Raw genomic sequence first — 23,009 nt, forward strand, 5'->3', positions numbered from 1 at the left:
CGTCCTTCCCATCCTCGGGAGCGCTCGTGGCATACCTTGGACATTAGGTGGGTCCTCAAGGCCTGCCTTCATCGATCGTCAGAGTTTCGACAGTAAGAGGCCTTGGTTCATTTCCTTTCTTCCTGGCTCTCTGGACAAGAAGGTCTCCTCGTTCACTGTGGAGCGCTGGCTCAGAGCATGCATCGCCTCCGCTTATGAAAGTCTGGCCAAGACGGTCCCTCGAAACATCATGGCCCACTCAACAAGAAGTGCCGCCACCTCCGCAGCCTGGGCTGCCCAGGCCTCAATCGAAGAGACCTGTCGGGGGGCGGCATGGTCTTCACTTTCCCCGTTCATCGGGCACTGCAAGCTGGATGCCTTCGCCTCTGCTGAGGCGGCCTTTGGCGGGAGGGTGTTACAGGCGGTGGTTCAGACGGATGAGACCCGGGACAGTTCCTTTACCCGCCCTGATGGACAGTAACTTGGGTATGTCCCATTCTTGGACTCTCTGAGCAGTGTGCAGGAGAAAGACCATTGGTTCTTACCTGAAGGGTCCTTCTCTGCACACTGCGGGAGAGTCCAACCCACCCAGCTGTCCAGGGGGTGTTAGTACCATCATCTTGTGTCTCAGAATTGTGACTTGTGTGTCCTCTGGACTTGATCTTGTCTCCTAGCAGGACATCTTCACGGACTTGTACTCTACCTTACTGTGACATCCTCACGGACTTGGCTACTTCCATTTTTTCTGGAGAGACGTGGCCACGCAAGGAGGCGTGGCCAGGGAAAAGACTTCTCAGTCCAGGGCAAGCAGACTGTGATAATAACCCATTCTTGGACTCTCCCGCAGTGTGCAGAGAAGGACCCTTCAGGTAAGAACCAATGGTCTTTTTGTTTTATTATACGGAATAGAACATGTTCATTGGAGTTATTACAAGAGTTAACACTCCCTTATGGTAACCTCTCAAGGGAAACCAGCCAAAGTCCAGCTAAATCTGAGGAACCATCTCTTGCCAGTCACATCTACCTGACCCATCAGAGCGGGGAGGCAGAGAATGTTGTGGGTCCCATCCCCTAGGGTGATACATCTGGTGGGACCCAGAAGAAGGGCCTTATGCGTGGTGGCTCCCTTTCTCTGGAGCACCATTCCCCCAGAGATTAGAATGGCCCCTACTCTAATACTCTTCCGAAAGGTGCTGAAGACCTGGTTCTGCCAGTGGGCCTGGGGAACCCAGAGTGGGATGGAGCCCATTAAATGGCTCATGTGATCTGGTGTTGCCATGCTGAGGGGTGATTTTGTTATATTGTACTATATTAATTCTTTTTGTTAGTTTTTATTGTTTTAAATGTGGTTTTATATTCTGTAAGCTGCCTTGAATCGCCATGGGCGAATAGGTGGCAATATAAATTCAATAATAAATAAATAAATAAGTTTTGAGTGTATTCTCCTTATGATTGCCACAGAGGCTGTCAGTATTCCTTAAAATTTCCACGAAGCTCAGACCAGTTTTATGGGCAAAGTTGTGCCGTTGCAGCATCTTCCGCAGTCCCATGATGGTGACTTCCAGTGCTCCCTGCCAGCTTCCCACAAGCAAAGTCAATAGGGATGCTGGCAAGAAGTCAGAAGTCACTCCTGCTTCCACTGGTTTTTTTGCCCGCCTGAGGTAACTAAATATTGACTTATCATTGAAGTTTATTTGCCACTATAATTATTTCTCTATTTGTGGTCTACAGCAGTGTTTCTCAACCTTGGCAACTTGAAGATGTCCGGACTTCAACTCCCAGAATTCCCCAGCCAGCATTTGCTGGCTGGGGAATTCTGGAAGTTAAAGTCCGGACATCTTCAAGTTGCCAAGGTTGAGAAACACTGGTCTACAGTATACTCTTCACAGGACGGTCTAGCATTGGGGTTAAAAAATATATATGATCAGCCTTGAGTTCAGTATTCTAGTCATAACAGACACCCACTACCTTTCTTTCAAAGGATAATCCCATTTTTAATTGGAAAAAAAACTTAATTAAAAAAACCCTAGTATTTAAAATTTCTATATAGATTTGTTCCATTAATAGCAGAATTAAACTAGCAGCTTTTTCATAACCACTTTTTTGAAAAGTGTAACAGGCTTGAAGGACTACTTCTTAGTAACTTCTGGCTACAGACCTTCTGAGTAACATTGCCTTAAACCAGCAGCCCTCAAACCTTTGGTTGCTAAGGACCGGGTTCCATGTTGGGTGTTTTTTCCACAGACCAGGGAGCGTGATTTTGTGTGCTGTCTGGATCCTGTGTGTGTGTGTGTGTGTATGGGGCTTTGATCGCTTGCGCAACCTGGTTACTAGTGGGTTGCGGGCCGTGGGGGGTGTGTGTCTCTGCCTTAAAGTGCTATTCCATAGGCCAGTGATGGCGAACCTTTTTGGTACTGAGTACTGCGCCCCCTAAAAGCTTAACTTCTGGGTTCTGGTGCACATGTACACCTGACAATCAGCTGACCGGTGTGCATGTGCACACCGGTTTTTGGCACTGTCACATGCACAAAGAACAGCCGATTGTCACATGCAGGTCAGAAACCCGGAAGACAAACAGGTAAGGCCATGGATGCCAGGCGACATGGCTTCAGGTGCCACTTTGGGCACGCGTGCCATACGTTTGCCATCACAGCCATAGCCCCATGTGGAAATGGCTGGAGATCATGTTCTCAAGTATGCCTTCCACATAGAGTAGAAAACACAAGTAAGTTGGCCTTTGAAGGTTCTAAAATCTTCCACCCAGCATTGCTTTGGATAGTGAGATGGGCAGTATATAACTTTACTAAATAATAAAACAAAGATAAAACAAGAGAAGTAGGCTACTTGAACCTCTTTGTATGATGTTATTGAAACTTTTAAAACCATTTTTTGAGTTTTGCCCGCAAGCAATATGCCAAAAGCACCAAATTGCCATATGCCTTAGCTACAGGAGATCCAGAGACAGCTGCTGGTAAACTAAGTAGAAAGTTGACCAATAAATGCTATTTGCTCTTGGATTCAAGATAGACTTTTGATCAATGCAGTATTAAGAAATGGAGGTGGGTTCAATTTGATTCTCTGCAGCCTTTTTAAAAAAAAAAATCCTACTTTGTTTTGCAAAGCAGTCTGGGCGATACAGGGAGACTGAATTAGGGAGAGGCTTCCTTATCCTAACTAACAGATAAAGGATTGGCTTTCCTTTGAGGCATCTCCACCCAGGCTCTTTCTGCGCCTTGCCCTGTAAAAACAAAGTTAAATGCTGATAAGAAACAGTTATGCCTAGCACCAGCCGGTCTGATCTTCAGTCAGTTTCTGTAGTTTATGGCTGCATGATGAACTGTTCCTCAAGACGTGGTAGAAGAAAAGGGCTTTGAGGAGGGGAAAGGCAGTTATCTTTCTTTCTTTCTCTGATGGAAGAATGTGTTCAAGAGTTTTCAAGTTGCTGAAGAAATTCCTTATTAGAGGAACCTTTATTACTCCCCCATCCCAAACATTTCTATTCCCTCCATGTTAAAATCTAGTCATGTGGCTCTCAAAAGAAAATCTTTCCAATACGGGAAATGATGAGCACAGAATTTATTGCAATAATATGTGGCTGTTGTGAGGACAACCTGGTGAACTTGTGAAGGAAAATATATTTGCTTGCGTGGACGAAAATGATAACAAGAGAAAGTTCTGAATGAAAGCAGCAGTGAGGTTTGCACCAAGAATCAGCCAGAATATCGGAGAACACAGTTTATTTTTAGAAGTAAGTAGCCCTAATCTTGACTCTCCAATTTTGCTCCTCCTTTGCATGCAAACCAAAAATTAAATGCTCAGTAGGATACTGGGAGAGGTAGTCCTATACATCGGGAAGTTGAAAAGTGTAAAAATATCTAGTGAATGGGATTTATGCCTTGTTGCTTCCAGAAATGCCATGATTCCTCAAACATAACTAATCTCGATCATGATTCTGACTTGTAATTGGGCGCAAGGCTCATTTTTAATAGGTTTGGCAAGTGACATGAGTCAGACGTACCAAGATAGGTACAGATTAACTTGCCTGCAGCAAGGGCAGTTTGTTCATGGCAATCCACAAATTTCCACAGTTTCAGTAGCAGTTTACTTTAATTAAACCTTGGAAATTACCTTAGGTGTCTCCTGGTTTTGAAACACTTTAACCGTCAGAGGTTGTGGGTGATTGGTGACTTGGCTATGGATAGCATATCTACTGGTGAGGCTGCCTTACCCATTTGCAGTATTTGTGAATATTCTACCCATATTTTATTTTTTGAAAGCATAAATTGTACAGCCAAAAATGGCGATGAAAAGCTGCCATAGTTGTGGTTTGTTCCATGCATTTTGCCAGACCAGACTTTGGTATTTGAAGTTTGGATTAATTAAATATAATTAATCTGTTTGAATAGAAAGCCAAGAATCTGGAGTTATGAGCAATTTAGTAGCTTTGTTCTTGCAAAACTTGTCTTAAGGAGAAGTCTTCAGGAAGTTCACTAAAACCACATTGTGCATTCTCCTGGGAGAGTTAAGTTGTTGTTTTTTAACTGGAAAGCAGAAGGAGGACAAAATGTTGAAATATGGAGCCATCTCTATCTGGTAGTCTGGTAGTTCCATAGCCTTACCAGCCTTAGGTTTTCATTATTGCAATATTTTTTAAAATCTCTTATCTTAATCAATTTCGTACAATGATGTACAATGACAATAAAGGCTATACTAATCTTTTCACCTGAACCTGCTAACTTCATGTTGCTGGAGCTAGTTTGGCTTCATATGACTGGTGTTCAAAGAACTGAGATTGCTGTTAGTGTAAATCGTGGTGCCATCCACACAAATAAATTGTATGATTGAGTACAGATGGTCCTTGTTTAAACAACCACTTGTTCAGCAACCATTTGAAGTTATGAAGTGATCTCATCAACTGAAATCTACTAACCAACCAGGGAAAAAACCGATAACATTGGTAGTAACAAGTCCTGTTTCTCATAATCATACAGACTTCTCCCCAAGGCAGTTTGGTCTAGTGGTTAAGGCACCAGCCTTGGAAACAGGAGACTGTGGTCTCATCCTGCCTTAGGCATGAAAGCCGGTTGAGTGACTTTGGACCAGTCACTCTCTCTCAGCCCAACCCACCTGATGAGGTTGTTATTGTGGGGAAATAGTAGGAGGAAGGAACATTAAGTAGGTTTGCCAAATAAAAAAGACAGGATTAGAAAATCTTTTTTAAAAAAAAATTCCCTACACCTACGTTCACTGAAGAATAAAATATTAACTTGTTGTATGTGTATAATAGAATGCTTTCTTTCTTCAGCTTCAGGTTTTAAACTTTGACTGATAAATGTATAATTTATGTTGATACCCAGTAAAAGACACTGCTCATACATCTGAATTACTACATAATCCCTGAATACTCGGCTTTCAGTATCACCATAGTATGCTATGCCATCCCTCACTCTGCCCCACCAAATTCTTAGACCAATGTTTCCTCGTTTTTTTCGGTGGCTTAGAGGTGTGAGGACTTCAACTCCCCGAATTCGTCAGCCAGCATTCTGGAAAACATTCTATGGTGGTTCCTCCTGTTTAGGAGGCTTACAGGACCACCATTGGATAGGGCTGGTGTGTCTGTGTCGCAGGGAGGTAAATTAGTGAGTCTTCATTACCGTAGTCATCAGTCCATCACAGATTCATGTGGTATTGCACCCATAACAGGACCCTGAATAAAGGTCCCAAAAAAGCTCAGTGAAGCCCCAGGTTTTGCAAAATGTAACAAGAGACACAAAAGGCTTAAGAAAGAAGCTAAAGCCATAATGTTGAATAATGGGAGGGGAAATAATGAAGGTTTATGGGATAAATAGACTGAAATGTAACATGGTTGACCAACCTCTTGAATGAGAAGACTCCACAGTATAATATTACGTGCCGTGTTTGTTTAATTATAAAATTTCAAGTAAGCGACAGGAATGGTTTCCGTACTCTCTTAGTTTCTTAGTCCCTAGAATATAAGAAATTTGTTGGATTCACAAGTGCATTGAGTCATAGTTTCTTTTAGACAGCCCTGTTTCCTTGGATGGATCCTAACAGCAAAGTTGATATTATATATCACTCCAAAGCGCATGCGTCACAGTAACCCTAAGTAGGTATGGTTCATTGTACTCTTCACTCCATTCTTCCTCCTTGATTTAATATTGCAATAGGTCTGAAATAAAATAATATAGTTTCATGTCAGCTACTAGGAATGAGAACTTTTGTGGTTTATTGTAAGCTGCCAAACCAGAGGTGTCAAACTCAATTTCATTGAGGGCCGCATCAGGGTTGTGTTTGACACTGGTGGGGGGGGGAGCAGGATGGGCGTGGCCAGGGTGGGCATGGCCAGCCCAGTGTCACTCATGTCAGGGGCACCTTTGGCGGCCCAAGTGCTCTGCCAGCGAAAACAGACTCCCAAGCTTTGTTTCCGGCTGTGATGGCCTCCTGAAATCCTCTACCAGGAAAAATAGAGCCCGAGAGGGCCGCATGTGGCCCTCCCAAGCTCCGTTTTTGCTGGCAGAGGCAATGCGGGCAGGTTGTTCATTGTTTCCAGGGCGGCCCCATGGGCCAGATCTAAGCACCCTGCAGGCCAGATCTGGCCCCCGGGCCTTGAGTTTGACACCCCTGTGCTAAACTGTATTTTAACAAATGGGGAATTGAACATGGCCAGGGAGTAAGAGAAAGAAGGCAGCTGTCAGGCAAGTAAGATATTGAGAAATTCCATCTTCCTTAAAATTTTACCACTTCCTGCATCGTGGCTGTGTTTGGCCTTTTAATTGTTCATTCTACTATGAGTACGTAGTTATATAATCACATCACTACTGTTTGTAAATATCGGCATGTAAACATGACTCTTTGGCCTTAAATTAGTTGTATGTTCTTTTGAGGCATTACTACCATACTGCTCTTGGTACACTTATTTATAAGTTCCCTTTTAGAAAACATTTCCGCACTAACTGTGCCATAACTTTTTTGTTGTTGTGGTTGTTGTTGAAGAGTTTCCTAATTGCCCTTCTACTCAACTTTGTTCCACCCAACCCTGCCTTACTTTATTATTACCCAATTAAAGCCTATCAGTCATCAAAACTTTTGTAGAAGATGGAGCAAAAGATACAGTATTTCCAGGCCTGCTGTTCCTGACCTAGACCTGCCCCACAGAATGAATTATTTGGGTGATTTATTGGACATGTTGCTCAAGAGTGCCTGCCTTCCCTTTGTAATCCAAGGGAGCAATGCTGCCCCCTTGCTTATAGGAAGGGAATAGTGGAGGTAGTCCTCAACGTACGGCCACAATCGAGCCCAAAATGTATGTTCTTAAAGAGATTTGTTAAATGAGTTTTGTTCATTTTACAACCTTTTTTGCCACCGTCGTTAAGCGAAGCCCTGCAGTTGTTAAATTAGCAACACGGTTGTTAAGCGAACCTGACTTCCCCATTGACTTTGCTTTGTCAGATGGTCGCAAAAGGGGATCACGTCACCCTGGGACACTGCAACTGTCCTCAATATGAGCCAGTTGCCAAGCATCTCAGTTTTGATCATGTGATCATGGGGATCATGTGGCAATGGTCATCAATGTGAAAAATAGTGGTCATAAGTGGCTTTTTCCAGTCTCGTCGTATCTTTGAACGGTCCCTAAGCGAACTCTTGTCAGTCGAGGACGACCTGTAATGATTTTTTTCCTGTCTAAAATTAGGTCTCTTCTCTTCCAATCCCCCCCCCCTTTTACCTTGCTCTGAAATACAGAATGGCAGACATACCTGACCCCCATAGCAGGGGTGGGTTGCTACTGGCATTACTGCTGGTTCGGCTCACAAAAAAGTTTGCGCGTGCGCTCCACACGCATGTGCATTTACACCTAAAAAAGGTCTGCGCATGCGCAGAACGTAAAAAAGGGGGGTTACATTTCTACAATGGAGATTGTCCTGCGCTTGCGCAGAAGCAAAAATAAAGATGGTGCCACTGACAATAGAACCAGTTCGGCCGAACCGGTCCAAACCGGTAGGAACCCACCTTTGCCCATACCCTGCAGTTGGGTTGAGAAGGCAACTTCCGAAGTCCCAGCAAGCACACTTTTCTGGGAGGAAGTTCTGGGAAGAAGTTCCTAACCTACTTAGTAAATCTGCTTTAATTGTTAGTTACATGAGAGATGAGAACTAGGTATTATTTTAAAGCTTCTATCTTTGTCCTAGTGTCCCATGTCCTTTTTACCTAACAGTATTTCTGCTTTTCCTTTGCAGCAACTTTTGCCAGGGAAAAAATTTTGGGAATCAGATGATTCAAGCAAAGATGGACCAAAAGGAATATTTTTGGGCGATCAGTGGAGAGACAGCGCTTGGGGGACATCAGGTATTTTGAATTACCGTGATCGAAAATAATTCTGGACAATCTTGTGTTATTCCTCTTTTACCACTAGTCTTCTCTTCCTTTTGTTTCCTTAAAACACTTTAGGACATTTAGTTAAAAGCATTTAAAAATGGTCCATAACATCCAATTGTTGTAAAGCTAAGTATAATTTTATTGGTTAAGGGAATAATATAGGATTAGTGAATTACCTTGAGTACACTTTTTAAGGAAGTGGAAAAGAAAGTCAGGGCGGACTGTGGTCATCGAGGGATGGCGTTAATTTCTTGGCGCTGTTAAAGACTGAAATTCCTTAAAGGCAGAATGAAAAGCCTTTGTACACGGGGTGGTATTTTTTTTAATCCGGAATGCATTTCAAAGATTACATTGCACCCCCTTGGAACAGTATATTGCTTCCAGTTTATTTCAGCCACAATTCTGAGTGCTGGTTGTGACTCTGAAAGCCCTAAATAATTTATGACTAGGATATCTGAAACAGCCTGTTCTTTTATTTGAGGCTGATGATCATTTAACATCAATGCTAGAGGCCCTCAAGAGCCAAGGTTGATGGAGAGCCAAGGTTGATGGGTACTGTTGATAGCAGCACCTGGCTATGGAACACTCTGCCGAGAGGGGAAAATGTAGCTCCTTCCCGTCTCTGCTTTAAATAGACAATAAATCCTTTTCTGTATGATTTCACATGAAACGATGTGGAATGTTTGTCATAGATGAATATTAGAGTTCAGAGGTGGGCTTCAAAAATTTTAGCAACAGGTTCTCTGCCCAGTTGCTGGGTGTGCATGGCCATGGTGGGTGTGGCCTAGTCAGCTTCCTGTACCATGGCAGGAGGGGCATTTTCACCCTCCCCGGGCTCCAGAGGCTTCCCTCAAGCCTCTGGGCGGGTGAAAATGCCCCTTCTGGGCTCTGAAGTCCCTCTGGCCCGTTTCCAGACTTCCTGGAGGCCTGTTTTTCGCCCTCCCATAGCCTTCTCGCAGGCTCTGTACTTACCTGGCATCCTAAATGGACAGTGTTGAAACTCCTGGGAGGCGGGTGGGTGGACGGGTGGGCCCAGCCAGGAGTGGGATTTGCGAGTTCGCTGATCTGGACAGATCCTTAGCTAGTGGATCACCCGAACCTATGCGAACCCGCAGTAGCCCTCTCCTGTTAGTGTTGCTCTCAACTTTTTACTCTATAGGACAACCGTGTCTCCCTGTTCTTAGGGTTCATGCTAAATTTTAGTAAGTAGTTTTAATTGAACATTTATGCTTGGTGACTTTTAGAAAGGGGGGGGAAAGGTGAAATGATAAAATTAATGATAATAGGGCATGAAGAATAAGGTGGGAAATAATCATACGTCACAGACCCCAAATATTTGGCTGATAATAAATTTCCCTTTTGAGAATTTGTAACCTGTGAGTATTGTGGTTATCTTTGTTGCAGATCATTCTGTTTCCCAACCAATCATGGTTCAGAGAAGACCAGGTCAAGGTTTTCATGTGAATAACGAAGTTAATTCAGTGCTGTCTCCACGATCGGAAAGTGGTGGGCTTGGCGTTAGCATGGTAGAATACGTGTTGAGTTCATCCCCTGGGGACTCCTGTCTCAGAAAAGGAGGATTTGTAAGTAATACCGTGGCCTTTCTATTTCTGAACCACAGTTACCTATTTGGGGTGCCCTTGATGCAGTGTTGCTGTATTTGGAACAGGGTGTATTTAAATCCCTAGTAAAATAGCTTAATTTAAATCAACTCAATCTAAATCATAAGTTTTAAAAAGCAGCTGTCATCTCTGTCCTGCAGCAGCTCCTCATCTGACCCACTGTCGACTCACCAACAGTCCCATTCACTTCAATGGGGCGGCTGGTGATGCGGCAGTGACACAACAAGCTGAGGGGCGTGGAAGGCAGCAGGTGTGTGGATGCCCGCTAACAGGCACTGCCGTGATGGATTTGAAATGACAGCTGCTCTTTAAATGGTAGTTGCTGGTAGTTAGAATCTGTAATATTATTATTTGCAAACAAAATGAAGGTTTCCTACTTACACTATATTGCCAAAAGTATTCGCTCACCCATCCACATAATCAGAATCAGTTGTGCGCGAAAACTTTTGGCAATATAGTGTAGCTTGCAGAGCTTGGATACATTGAATGAGATTACCAAAAATGTAAATTTTGCAGAATGTACAGCTTCATACTACATACCAGTAACTACGTTCCATTTCATGCTGAATAACCTAAATTATTAATGTATCTTAAACAGAAAACTAAAGATAGATTTTTACTCCAAAAGCATTTTATTTTTAAAAAAATCAGTAAAAATAAAAAATAAATCCAATTTAAAATTGAAAAACCCGATTTAAATTTTAAAAAATCATTTTTTTAAAAAAAATCAATTTTTATCCACCTTTATTTGAAACAATTTTGATTTGATCATCACCTTAACACCCCCTCCCCCCCCCAATTTATATTGACATAAGGTTAAAATTAAATAGAACTGAATTAAAATGGTGGTTAAACTTACAAGTGCTATGCAGATTATTGATGTAGATTTTTTTCCAAATTGTTAATAATTGAATTGTGCAGAATTTAACAACCCTCTATGTTTTGCCCAGGGCCCAAGGGATGCAGAGAATGATGACAATGATAAAGGAGACAAGAAAAATAAGGGTACATTTGATGGTGATAAATTAGGTGATTTGAAGGAAGAGGGCGACGTAATGGACAAGGCTAATGGTTTGCCTGTGCAAAACGGAATCGATGCGGATGCAAAAGATTTTAGGTACGTAAGTTTGCATATATGATTGTGCGCCGCACAGAGCGGCAGTTCGTCATGACAAATCATGCCTAATATTCTCTGAGGAGAAAGGAACTCTGGTTTCTCTACTCTTTTCTTCTGCCAAGACATATTCCAGCCTGATTTGCTCAATTCTTGACTGGTTACCCATCATACAAGGAATTGTGGATTAGAATAAATTCTAATCAGTTGCTTAGCCAACTGGTTACATGACCTGGCTTTTTGGTTGGCTTGATCAAAAAATGGAAGTTTACAGAGCTGTCCACAGTTGCTTTGTGTGTTATATGGGCAGCCATATAAATGTGATCAATCAATAAAAAAATCCTAATTTAAAGTTGTTTTCATTGATGAACAGCAAACCAGGAAAACGAATTGGAGTGCTTCTCCCAATTCCTTCTTCCAGAAGGAGAGGGTACGTATGCACATTGTTCAGTGTTATATAGGAATGTAGCCAAATATGCCCAGTTTGAGGAAAGTTTGTATTGTACTACAAAACTAGCTGATAACCTGGCGTTGCTTGGGTATTTATTTATCCTTATCCTATATTAGACAGGAAAAGCCTTCATGATGTTGAAAATGTCTGGGCCAAACGTAATTTCTAATGTTGGATTTTTCCCCCTACCAGAGGGAGCCCCCCTGTGGAGTACTATGTAGCCATTACCATGGCAACTCCACTGCTTGTACAGTAGAATTCATTTTATGGCACAACAGGCTGTATCTTAACAGAACAACACCCCCCGGAGGGGTTTTAAGGGTGTCTTACCCCCAAAGTATTTGTTTCCAGAGAGTAAGTCATCTGTGTGCCAAGTTTGGATGAAATTGTTCTAGGCTCAGCTGGAAAGCTGACTGCCCAGATTGATACTTGAACTATATGCAACAAGAGTGAGCTCATCTTACTTGGCTCATTTCCCGCCTACCTAGCAGTTTGAAAGCAGACAAATGTGAGTAGATAAATAAGTATCACTGGGAAAGTAATGGTGTTCCACCTGCCACAGCGTGTAGTCATGCTGGCCACGTGACCATGAAACACCAAAAATAAAATACTGCTGGTTCCCTCGGCTAAGAAACAGAGATGAGCACTGCCCCCTAGAGTCAGAAATGAGTGGATAGGGAAAATCTTTACCTTCAACCAAATTACCAGGACTGGACTTTAAAGTTGGTATAGTTGAAGGGGCCAGGCAGGTTTTTTTTTCTTTGTAAGCTAGGATTGAGAATCCTGGGAATTGTTCTTTCCTTCGTTCTCTTGGGAGAAGCAGCAAGCAGCATCAATTGGATCGTTAATTGAGCAAGATAATTTTGAAAGACTTTATTACATTGTCTTCAGGTTTTATTGTTGCTAATAAAATTATCCTGGGAGAGAATCCCAATATGGTATCACATCTGGGTTAAAGATGTTTACAATACGAAAGAAGAGAAGCCATTGTAGAGGATAACACAACTTAAAGAGAGTGTGTTGTAACACATAGGTACGCATGTTCCTATGGCCCGCTAATTAAATTAAGTGTATAGGAAACATGTAAGTCAAAACTGAAATCACTCCTTCCCCTTTCTTTTTCAGCAGGACACCCGGAAACTGCCAGAACTCTGCCAATGATGTGGATCTTTTAGGGCCAAACCAGAATGGATCAGAAAGCTTAGCCCAGTTAGCTAGTACTAATGGTGCCAAGCCCGTGGAGGATTTCTCTAACATGGAGTCCCAGAGTGTTCCTCTGGATCCCATGGAGCATGTGGGCATGGAGCCACTTCAGTTTGATTACTCTGGTACCCAGGTTCCTGTGGATTCTGCTGCGGCAACTGTGGGCTTATTTGATTACAACTCACAACAACAGGTAGGTACTACCGCATTTATCGACCCAGATCACTTTTTTCAACCTCCCTACCTTCCTTCAGTGGATTTGCATTCTCTCTCTTTCTCTCTCTCCCTCCCTCCCTCCCTCCCCCCATTAAGCGGAAATAGCTCGGTGTTTTCATGACCATTTTTTTTGTTTTTTGATGTGGATTAAACAGTTGGGTTTTCCTAACCTTTTTTCTCCCATAAGTTTTTCTTCTACTCTGAACACCTGCAATTTAGGCCTGTCTGTTGCTGCTGATATAAAGATGAGATATGAAATATCTATCCTATAAAACAAACGGGGGGGGGGAGAGGGAGGAAGAGAGAGGGAACAATATATAGTTTATAACAGTGATGACGAACCTTTGTTGGCTCGCGTGCCAAAAGCGGGGGGGAGCGCGGGGGGTGGTGTCATGCACGGGCATGCCACCTCCATAGTGCTATGCACATGACCCCAGCATGCATGTGCGCACGACCAGCATTTCCCCCCCCCCCAATTTTTGGCCGCCTTTTTTTCACTCTCCCCAGACTCCAGTGGCTTTATAGGAGCCTGGGGAGGGTGAAAACAGCCTCCTTCCAACGGAGGCCCTCCGGAGGCTTCAGGAGCTTCTCTGAAGCCTCAGGAGCCCCAAAAACCCGGCCCAGCAAGTTTGGGAATGGACTTCCGGTTTGCTCATGGGGCTGGTTTTAGCCCTCCAGAGCCTTCAGGGGCCTTCAGACAGCTTTCTTGAAGGCTCAGGGGAACGACCCTACAAGCAAACCAGAATTGACTTCCGGTTTGCTCAGGGCTGGTTTTAGCCCTCCGGAGGTGAAAAATGGCCTCAAAACAAAGCCGAAGTCAGCTGGCCAGCACGTGCATGCATGCTGGCCAGCTGACAGGGCAACACCTCACGTGCCCTAACAAGTGGCTCTGCGTGCCACAGGTTCGCCATCACGGGTTTATAAGCATTTGGGGTATGGAACTAATTTAGGAAACAGGTGTCAGCACTGCTTTGTAGCCAAAAAACATAAGCTTAGTGCAGTGATGGCTAACCTTTTTGGTGCCAAGTGCCCAAAGTGCATGTGCGCCGAAACCCAACAATGCAATGCAAGCGCCCTGCCCCCCCCCCAATTTTGGGCTTTCAGGTCGGTGCAGAAAGTTTTACAGGACCAAAATGGGCCACGGAGGGAGCGGGGGGCTCGTGCGGCTCCCCTGTGACCTGTTTTGGCTTCCAGATTGGTGAAGGAGGCCTTCCAATCCCATAATGGGGTTTGGGGGACACAACACGTGCAAATCTCGAAAATGAAATGCGAATGCCCCCCCCTCCCCCGCACATGCGCAGCAGAGACCTGAAGACCAGCTGGCCAGCGGGAGACGTGCGCGCATGTGCGATGGAGCTGGGCTGGGGCGATGGCTGGCGTGCCCGTAGAGAGGGCTTTGCGTGCCACCTGTGCCATGCGTGCCATTGGTTCGCCATCACTGTTCTGGCCCTGTGTGGTTTGGAGCATTACAGTGGCAATAAATACAAGGACCTTTTAGGGAAATTTTGACAAACAAATGCATCCTAATGTTTGCTAACAATGAACCGAATCACCAACATAGTCGTTAGTTTGAGATTGGAAAAAGAAGAAGAAGATGTCTAGAAAGAGCAGAACAAGAGGGAGGAACACGGGAGCTTCCATTAACCTTAACCAGAAGGACACATTTTAGGCATTGGAAGAATTGCCATTTAATAGAATCTGCAGGGTTCCAGGTTATTCCTCCTCCTTATAAAAGACAGGCCGGTCTCATTTAGTAACCACGATTGGGACAGGTGGCCTAGTTGTTAAGTGAAGCTGTCCCTAAGCACAATTGTAGCTGTGCTTATTAGCTTAAACTTTCCTTTGCTTTATAGACCTGCAAAAGTCATAAACGTGAGGATTGGTCACAGAGTTACATTTTCATCACTGCAAATAGTTGCTGTATGAGGCAGTCGCTAAACAAAGACTACCTTTAGTTATCAGAGGGATAGCATGTTTTCCCGAAAATAAGACCCTGTCTTATATTATCTTTTGCTACCAAAAAAGGCAACAGGTCTTACTTTTGGGGGGGCGGGATGTTGTCCACAGACTCCACTCACTTGCGTGCGTCGTCCCCGGCCTCTTTTTTGCTAACAGAGGCCTTTAGGAACTTCTTCGTCCAGCAAGCCCAGCAATGTCAGGGTTCCAAGTGACACCCCCAATGACGACTTCCAGCTCTGACAAACAAGGCTTTCCTGAAGGCCTCTGTAGCTGATAACAGAGCACCGGATTGATCCAGAGCTCTGTTATCAGCTACAGAGGCCTCCAGGAAAGCCTTGCCTGCTGCAGAAAAGAGATGGGCAGAGGTGTGCGAAGCCTGGCTCTAACTATCCGAAGGTAAGTAGTAGGGCAGCTCGAAGGGTGGATTCCAGCAGCCGCTACTGCTGGTTTTCTCATGGTCACGCAGCGCATGCACGTGCTCTTTGTGCGTGCTTCTCACGTCTTGCGTGATTGATGCGTGCTGTGCACGCATGCCCAGTAATATAAACATACTTCTGTGCATGCGCAGCAGACAAAAATAAGATGCGGTGCCTATGGCGCCACCGGGAGAACCAGTTTGGGGGCGTGGCAGGCTGGGCTGCTGCCGGTCCAGCGACCCATGCCGCCAAACCTGGCCCAACCAGTAGGAACCCACCACTGGCCAGCTCCACCCCTCCAGCTTAATTTTTACCTGTGCACCCTGGAGTGGGCGGGATCTTAATTAGGTCTTATTTTGGAGGTGGGGTAGGGCTTATATTGGGTGCACGTGTAAAAATCAAGCTAGCACTTACTTTCTGAGTAGGTCGTATTTTGGGGGAAACACGGTAGTATTATGGGCAGAGACGGACTCTAGGTTCAATGAGCTGCTGGTATTAAGAACATCGGAGTAAAGTTGTAAAATTAATGTGTGTGTGTGTTTTTTTTAATTGCTTCTTTCTTAGCTGTTCCAAAGACCGAATGCACTCGCTGTCCAGCAACTGACAGCAGCCCAACAACAGCAATACGCATTAGCAGCTGCCCATCAGCCTCACATAGGTAAGCCTTCATGTCCTGAGTGGGTACAAATCTGATCGCCTTCTGTGTTCCATTCATCTCTTCATTAAATAACTCTGGAGACGCTGTTCATTTGTGTGTCCGTCCCCCCCCCAAAAAAAGAGTGCGAGGATAAAGCAGAAATGATGAGTTGATTTTTATGGGATTTTTATATCCTTACCTTTATGGTGTCTGGCAGTGATGATGCTCTTGCCCTCACTGAGACTGAGAGTCTATAATGAGAACTTTTATTGAAAGGACTCATTGCCTCTGAGCCAGACATGAACTGAGCTACCTAAGAGATTTAACCGAGAAACACATTTCTCCTGCCTCGCATTCCTCCCGAAATAGCCTCAACGTAATGTTTGCCCAAGACACTTCCAGTCATTTAAATAAGACTGAAGGCAAACGGAAGAATATATGCCTTACTATGGGAGAGGTGGGGTGGTGGTTGATAGAGCAGTTCCAAAAATCAAACATGGGTAAAATGCCCGATGTAATTATTTAAAAAATGGGGGTGGGGGAACAAACCCCCTCCCCCCCCTTTTAAAGTGTAAGCTCTGTTTGTACATACTAAATCAAAACGAGCAGTAGATTTCTTCACGGAAGATCTCTGTAGATTTTAAGGCTCTTGTCTTAATGCCCTGAACCCTTTGCTCTGTTTGATCAGAGATATGTTGCTTTTACACACACACACAACACACACACACACACACACACACACATACGAGCCCTGCGGAGGTTGTTCAGTGGGGTTTGTTTTCACTGACAGGTATGTTTTCAGCAGGTTTAGCCCCTGCTGCCTTTGTGCCCAACCCTTACATCATCAGCGCCGCTCCGCCAGGGACGGATCCCTACGCAGCAGGACTTGCGGCAGCCGCAACTTTAGGTGAGTTGCTTCAAAATGGTCTTTCCTCTGGGACAGAAGCCCCCCCTCCCCCCCCAAATACTTGAGGCTCCGAGGGACTGTCTTCTTACACCTCGGGGAACCAGGAGTCACGGTATCCTTCCCAGCTTGCTGCCTTCCCTTGCATTTTCCCAAAGGTGATTTTTTTCAAGAGGCAGCTAACTGGACTTCCTGGTTTTCCTTCGAAGATGTTTCGCTTCTCATCCAAGAAGATTCTTCGAGTCTCCGAGAAAACAAAAAAACAACCCCGAAAATCCCGTTGCCTCTTGAAAAAGCACCTTTGGGACAACCATGACCTGGATGAATGAGAATCTCCAGAGTCTTTCCCTGCATTGGGTTTCAGAGCAGCAGGTTGTAGAACAGTGATGGGGAAACGGACCCCTGGGTGCCAAAAAGGGAGCACGGATGCGCGCTCATCTGGGCCGGAATAGGAGCTGCCCTAGGGGGCATGCGCGTGCTGGAAAATGAACTTCCAGCAAGTCCTCCGCTGACTGCCGCGCATGTGCAAGTGCCTTTCAGCTGGTTGGCGCTCCTGCTCCCACCAGAAAACAGAAGACCAGCTCTTCCGTTTTCCGGCATTGCCGCACGCACAAAGGCCAGCTGATGGTCGCCTGCACATGCGCGCCAGAAACCTGGAAGAGGGATGGGTGACGCTACGCGTGCCAGGCCACATGACTACGCGTGCCACTTCGGGCACTCATGCCATTGGTTCCCCATCACGGTTGTAGAAGTTCGGGAAGGAAGAGTGCAGGGAAACAAAACTGACCCAAGTACATTGCTTATCTTGTCCAGACTCTCAAGCTGTTAGAGCCCTTGGTTTGGATCCCTGGGCTTGAAAGTATAAGCCTCTCAAGTGAGATATATCTACCAATAAGCAAGTACTTGTTCTGAGTGAGGAGGTACCATTTACAGGTAGTCCACGACTTACGACTGGGATTGAGCCCAACATTTCTGTTGCTAAGCGAGACATCCATTAAGCGGTTTTTGTCCCATTTTACGGTCTTCCTTGCCACAGTTGTTAAGCGAATCGCTGCAGTTGCTAGTGACAAAGTTGTTTATTGAATCTGGCTTCCCCCATTGGCCTAGCTTGCAAGTCACGAGAGATGAGCGCACAAGCCCAGGACACTGCAACCGTCATAGATATAAGCCAGTTGTCCAGCATCTGAATTTTTTATTCACATGACCCGTGAAATATGGTCAAAAGTATGAAAAAAGGGCGGTAGGACACTTTTGCCAGTGCCGTTGTAACTTGTAATGGTCACTGAACGAACCATTGTAAGTCAAGGACTATTTTTGCCTAAAACTGAAAAAAAATATAGAAAACTGGGCACATGGCATGGATACCTCCTTCATTCCCTTGTCCCCTTGGGCCAGATGGGGTTCCACTTCAGCTACTCTTCGTTTCTCTTGTTCAGTCGATGGCAGATTAATTTGAGCTGCTAATCCCTGTGATGCTACTAGTAAATGATAAAGCCAGTCCTTTTGTCGGTGTTTTAGGGCCTGCCGTTGTCCCCCATCAATATTATGGAGTAGCTCCCTGGGGAGTATATCCCGCCAGTCTTTTCCAGCAACAAGCCGCTGCCGCCGCTGCCACAAACTCCTCCAATCAACAAAACTCTCAGCAGACCCAACAAGGGCAGCAGCAGGTAAGGGGCGTCGCCTCAAAGACAGCACCTTCCCCCTTGTAATAGGTAGGTGTGATTTAGTTGGTGATGATGCAAGGCGCTCTTGGTAGGTTTCCCGCTGAGCAGCCTCCTCTCGGAGCCACATTTTATAATGGTAGCAAACTGTTTAATAAGTAGTTCCAAGGCCGAAACCGAGCAATGGAACTTGTGCATTGGGTCTTCGATTATGAGAAATTGCACGCACCAATGAGAAAAAGTCTCATTGGTGCGTGCACAAGAGGAGGAGGGGCAGAGAAGAACAGTGGGAATATGGCCGCGAATATTTTCAGACGTTCTCATTTACACGCAGCTCTTAATCAGGTTCCAGTATCACATTAAGCCATAATGTGGTTTTGACATAGTGTATTGTGTGAACTCCCCTGTCGGGTTTGTTAATCATGATGGATGGTTTAGTATGTTCTATCAATCAGATCTCATATCCTGGATAACGATATGCATATCTATCCTCAAAATAGATTATCTGTCTAGATTTTGGCACGGGGATTGGCAGAACAGTATAATATATTTGATTGCAACAGAATAATCATTTGTTACTGTGGTTTCCACCACTTGAGGATAAGGAAACACAGTTTTGATTTATTTTTTTTCCAAGACATTAAATTCAAAAGGTCTGGCAATGATGACACCCTTGCCCTCACTGAGAACGTTGTTCTGTAATGAGAATCTTGTTATGGACTCATATAAGCTGAGCTGGACCTTCTTAAACAATACATTGCTGTGATGTTAAGAGTTTACCATTTCTTTTCTGCCCAATGTACATGGATATGTTATTGACGGTTGTTCTCCAAATAATCTACTTAAGTACGTATTTTTATAATTTCCCATCTATATAAAGTTACAAGTTGTTGCCATAATGGTTCACTGTGTAAAACTGAAATAAAACAGGACAGAATCTCATTGTGGTGCCCACGAATTTATATGCCTTCTTTGTATTTCTTGCAGCAATCCATTAAGACTATATTATGGATAATGACGAGGAGTATTAAGTTCAGTTAATTATACTCAGCCATGAAAATCCTCGTGTACATATCAGTGGTGTCATTTCGGGCTACAAATGCTCCATAAAAGAAGCTCCATGTTTAAATTTTTTTTTTTCCTGAATGAAATCAGGAAGGGAGCAAGTCTTGATTTTTTTACTAGAAGGCCATTCCAGACAATAGGTGCCACACTTGGAACACCAACCCTTACAGAGGGTCCCTTAGCAACATTTCCCTTGCAGCCCAGCATTTCTCCACCCCTCCTGGTTTTTAAAAAAAAATTATTTGAGGAAAAACAGCCCTGAGAAGAGGCATGCTTTAAAGCAAATGTTGTGGCCTTAAGCCTAACTTATATTTCTAGTGCAGTGTTTCTCAACCTTGGCACCTTGGAAGATGTCCGGACTTCAACTCCCAGAATTCCCCAGCCAGCGAATGCTGGCTGGGGAATTCTGGGAGTTGAAGTCCGGACATCTTCAAGTTGCCAAGGTTGAGAAACACTGTTCTAGTGGATGTAAGGGCAATCTGGCTGCAACATCTGTCACCCCATTGATTGCCAGCGTTGATTTGGCTGACCTGGCTGGCTAGGCGGCTGTCCCCTCCCTCACTGCTCCATGCGCATCCCTCCTGAAGTTGCGCTCTCGGTGGAAGAGGACAACCATCCCAGATAGAAGGAGTGTACCAATTTTCGATCAATGGTATATTTCTAGTGAGACATTCTTAGATGGTTGGGAGGCAGTAGACCAGAGCAAAGATAACAGTGATACGGCGGAACCATCATCAGAATCTAGGGTGAATGGTGAAGAGCAGGGGAGGAAATGGATGTTTTTATAAAAGAACGTGCAAATTTTGACAGGCCAATAAATGTTTCCTGTAGCCCAACGTTTACACTTCCTGTTCTACAGGGGGAAAAAAGCAACTGCCTGTTTCTGATTTTGCATATATGACATTCAATGAAGGTTTAGATTTGATTAGATTTTACTTTATTTGTATGCCGCCTTTTCCCTGAGGGGACTCAGGGCGGCTCACAATTCAGGGGGAGGGAAGGACAAACAAGTTACAAACATGAAGACAATACATCGTTAAAAAAGCGCAACAGTCATACTATTCGAGTGGGGTTGAAGTCTTTAGCCCCAGGCCTGTCGGGGCAGCCAGGTTTTAAGGGCTACGCGGAAGGTCTGGAGGGTGGTGAGGGTACGAATCTCCACGGGGAGTTCGTTCCAGAGGGTCGGAGCAGCCACCGAGAAGGCTCTCCTCCGGGTAGTTGCCAGTTGACATTGGCCGGCTGATGGAATTCGGAGGAGGCCTAATCTATGGGATCTTATTGGCCTAGTGGAGGTAATTGGCAGTAGGCGGTCTCTCAAGGTGTTTTAGGGGAGATGGGCGGTTCCCAAAGATAACATATGAAAAGGGATGTTTCCATGTTAATTGCAGCATGTTGTTTTCTGCTCCCGATGGTGCTGATTCCTGATACCTACTTGCTTTCCTCCAAGGTTCTCCGGGGAGGAGCCAGCCAGCGCCCTTTGACCCCAAATCAGAACCAACAGGGCCAGCAGACGGATCCTTTAGTGGCTGCAGCGGCAGTGAATTCAGCTCTTGCCTTCGGGCAGGGGCTCGCAGCAGGAATGCCAGGTAGGAGCTTAATTCTTTCCAGAAGAGCAGAGGGGTTCGGAGTGGGGCAACTCAAAAAGCAGAGTTGTAAAGTAGACTCCTCACAATGGTCTCATCTGTCTTCATAGGTTACCCAGTCCTGGCTCCTGCCGCCTATTATGACCAAACAGGTGCTCTTGTGGTGAATACGGGGGCAAGGAATGGCCTCGGAGCTCCGGTACGACTGGTAGCTCCTGCTCCTGTCATCATCAGTTCCTCAGCTGCACAAGCGGGCAAGTCTTGCTTAGATACTCTCTGTTGGCAGCACAGAAATTGGATGCACAGTCATTTTAGCAGCTTTGTGTAACTCTTACCGTGTTTCCCTGAAAGTAAGACCTGTCCTGAAAATAAGACCTAGCTTGATTTTACATGAGCTCCCAATAAAGCCCTATCCCCCCAAAATAAGCCCTAGTTAAGACCTCACCCACACCGCTGCACCTGGTTGCACAAGGTGTGTGGGGTGCACGGGTAAAAATCAAGCTAGCATGGGAATGGAGGGTGGTGGAGCTGCCCTACATACCTTAGGACAGTTCCAGCCGGGCCTCCCATGCCCCAATCCCTGCCTCGCCTTGCTGTCCCACTTCTGCGGCCACTTGCCCGCCGCTTGTGCGCATTGTCCCCGGCCTCCGTTTCACCCTCAAAGGCATTCAGGAAAGGCCTCTGCAGCCAAGAAACGAGCTCTGGATTGATGGGCATGGCGCCCCCTGGCCTCCATTTAACCATCTTTTCTGAAGCCTCAAGGGCTCCTGTGCCACTATGGCGATGTGGGACAGTGGAAGACACCCCCCGAAAATAAGACCTAATGCCTCTTTTGGAGGCAAATAAATAAATAAATAAATACCTGCTCTTATTTTTGGGGAAACACGGTAGATACAATGGGTATTGAAATCTTACGTGCTGAATGTACTGTCTTCCAAGCTCGGCTGTATTCGCAACATAATTAGCTAGGATTTTTTAATTGGAAAAAGAATTGAGTGTTTCTTAAATAAGCGATCGTGGCTAGATTTAGATTTAGCTGCTTTGCTATCATGGCAACTTGCCATGGTTTAATTTAATTTGCCAGAGGGATGCACTAATCTTGACTTCCCAACCGTTTAGAAAAATCTCGGGTCCAAACGATACATACAAATTGATCGATGGCTTTTCCTGGAAATGAATTTGGATAGATAGCACATTCTGTGAAATAGACGCTGTATTGATTCAGTCTGTGTGAGGTTTCCCATTCTTTGACTTGTTATCCTATCCCCCCCCCCCCTTTCCCCGTTTCTCTGCGATAGCGGTTGCAGCTGCTGCAGCTTCAGCAAACGGCGCTGCTGGTGGCCTCGCAGGAACGACCAGTGGACCATTTCGACCTCTCGGGACTCAACAGCCTCAGCCTCAGCAACAGCCCACCAGCAACTTGGCCTCCAGCTCCTTTTACGGCAACAATTCCCTCACTAGCAATTCGCAGAGCAGCTCGCTCTTTTCTCAGGGCTCGGCCCAACCTGCCAACACTTCCCTCGGCTTTGGGAGCAGCAGTTCCCTTGGTGCTACCCTGGGGTCTGCGCTGGGAGGCTTCGGAACAGCAGGTAGGAGCAGCTGCTCTCCCGAAGTGAAAGAAATAATGGGCACCGATGTCTTGCTGCAGGAGGAGGGGATAACGTTGGTGTAGGTCAGTTCCGAATAAAGTTTCCAGTTCTGAATGGATCCAGCAAAGATCCTTTAGGGCAGTGTTTCCCAACCTTGGCAACTTGAAGATGTCTGGACTTCAACTCCCAGAATTCCCCAGCCAGCATTCGCTGGCT

The 23,009-nt window shown here is 45.1% G+C and overlaps 1 protein-coding gene and 2 non-coding genes across 8 annotated transcripts in view; all 3 read left to right on the forward strand.

Moving 5' to 3' along the window:
- Positions 1-23,009, forward strand: part of PUM1 (pumilio RNA binding family member 1) — a 70,738-nt gene that overhangs the window by 31,666 nt on the left and 16,063 nt on the right. For 2 of the 6 annotated variants that reach the window (XM_087727676.1, XM_087727678.1), the window contains exons 4-13: positions 8,235-8,343; positions 9,778-9,956; positions 10,946-11,112; positions 12,686-12,956; positions 15,919-16,012; positions 16,782-16,898; positions 18,414-18,562; positions 21,069-21,207; positions 21,315-21,458; positions 22,503-22,793. In XM_087727676.1, the coding sequence (XP_087583802.1) occupies positions 8,235-8,343; positions 9,778-9,956; positions 10,946-11,112; positions 12,686-12,956; positions 15,919-16,012; positions 16,782-16,898; positions 18,414-18,562; positions 21,069-21,207; positions 21,315-21,458; positions 22,503-22,793 (1,660 nt within the window). The remainder of the gene's footprint in view (positions 1-8,234; positions 8,344-9,777; positions 9,957-10,945; positions 11,113-12,685; positions 12,957-15,918; positions 16,013-16,781; positions 16,899-18,413; positions 18,563-21,068; positions 21,208-21,314; positions 21,459-22,502; positions 22,794-23,009) is intronic. The other 4 variants (XM_087727680.1, XM_087727681.1, XM_087727679.1 and 1 more) reach the window with 3 other exon arrangements.
- LOC148043076 (small nucleolar RNA SNORD103/SNORD85) lies at positions 16,201-16,289 on the forward strand. Its single transcript, XR_015698425.1, has one exon. It is a non-coding gene; the product is annotated as a small nucleolar RNA SNORD103/SNORD85 (small nucleolar RNA).
- LOC148043077 (small nucleolar RNA SNORD103/SNORD85) lies at positions 19,211-19,296 on the forward strand. The gene has a single exon (XR_015698424.1). It is a non-coding gene; the product is annotated as a small nucleolar RNA SNORD103/SNORD85 (small nucleolar RNA).

Source organism: Thamnophis sirtalis, unplaced genomic scaffold (assembly GCF_051295495.1).
Source record: "Thamnophis sirtalis isolate CommonGarterSnake01/CBP01778 unplaced genomic scaffold, rThaSir2_p1.2 scaffold_13, whole genome shotgun sequence".
NCBI classification, from domain to species: Eukaryota; Metazoa; Chordata; class Lepidosauria; order Squamata; family Natricidae; genus Thamnophis; species Thamnophis sirtalis.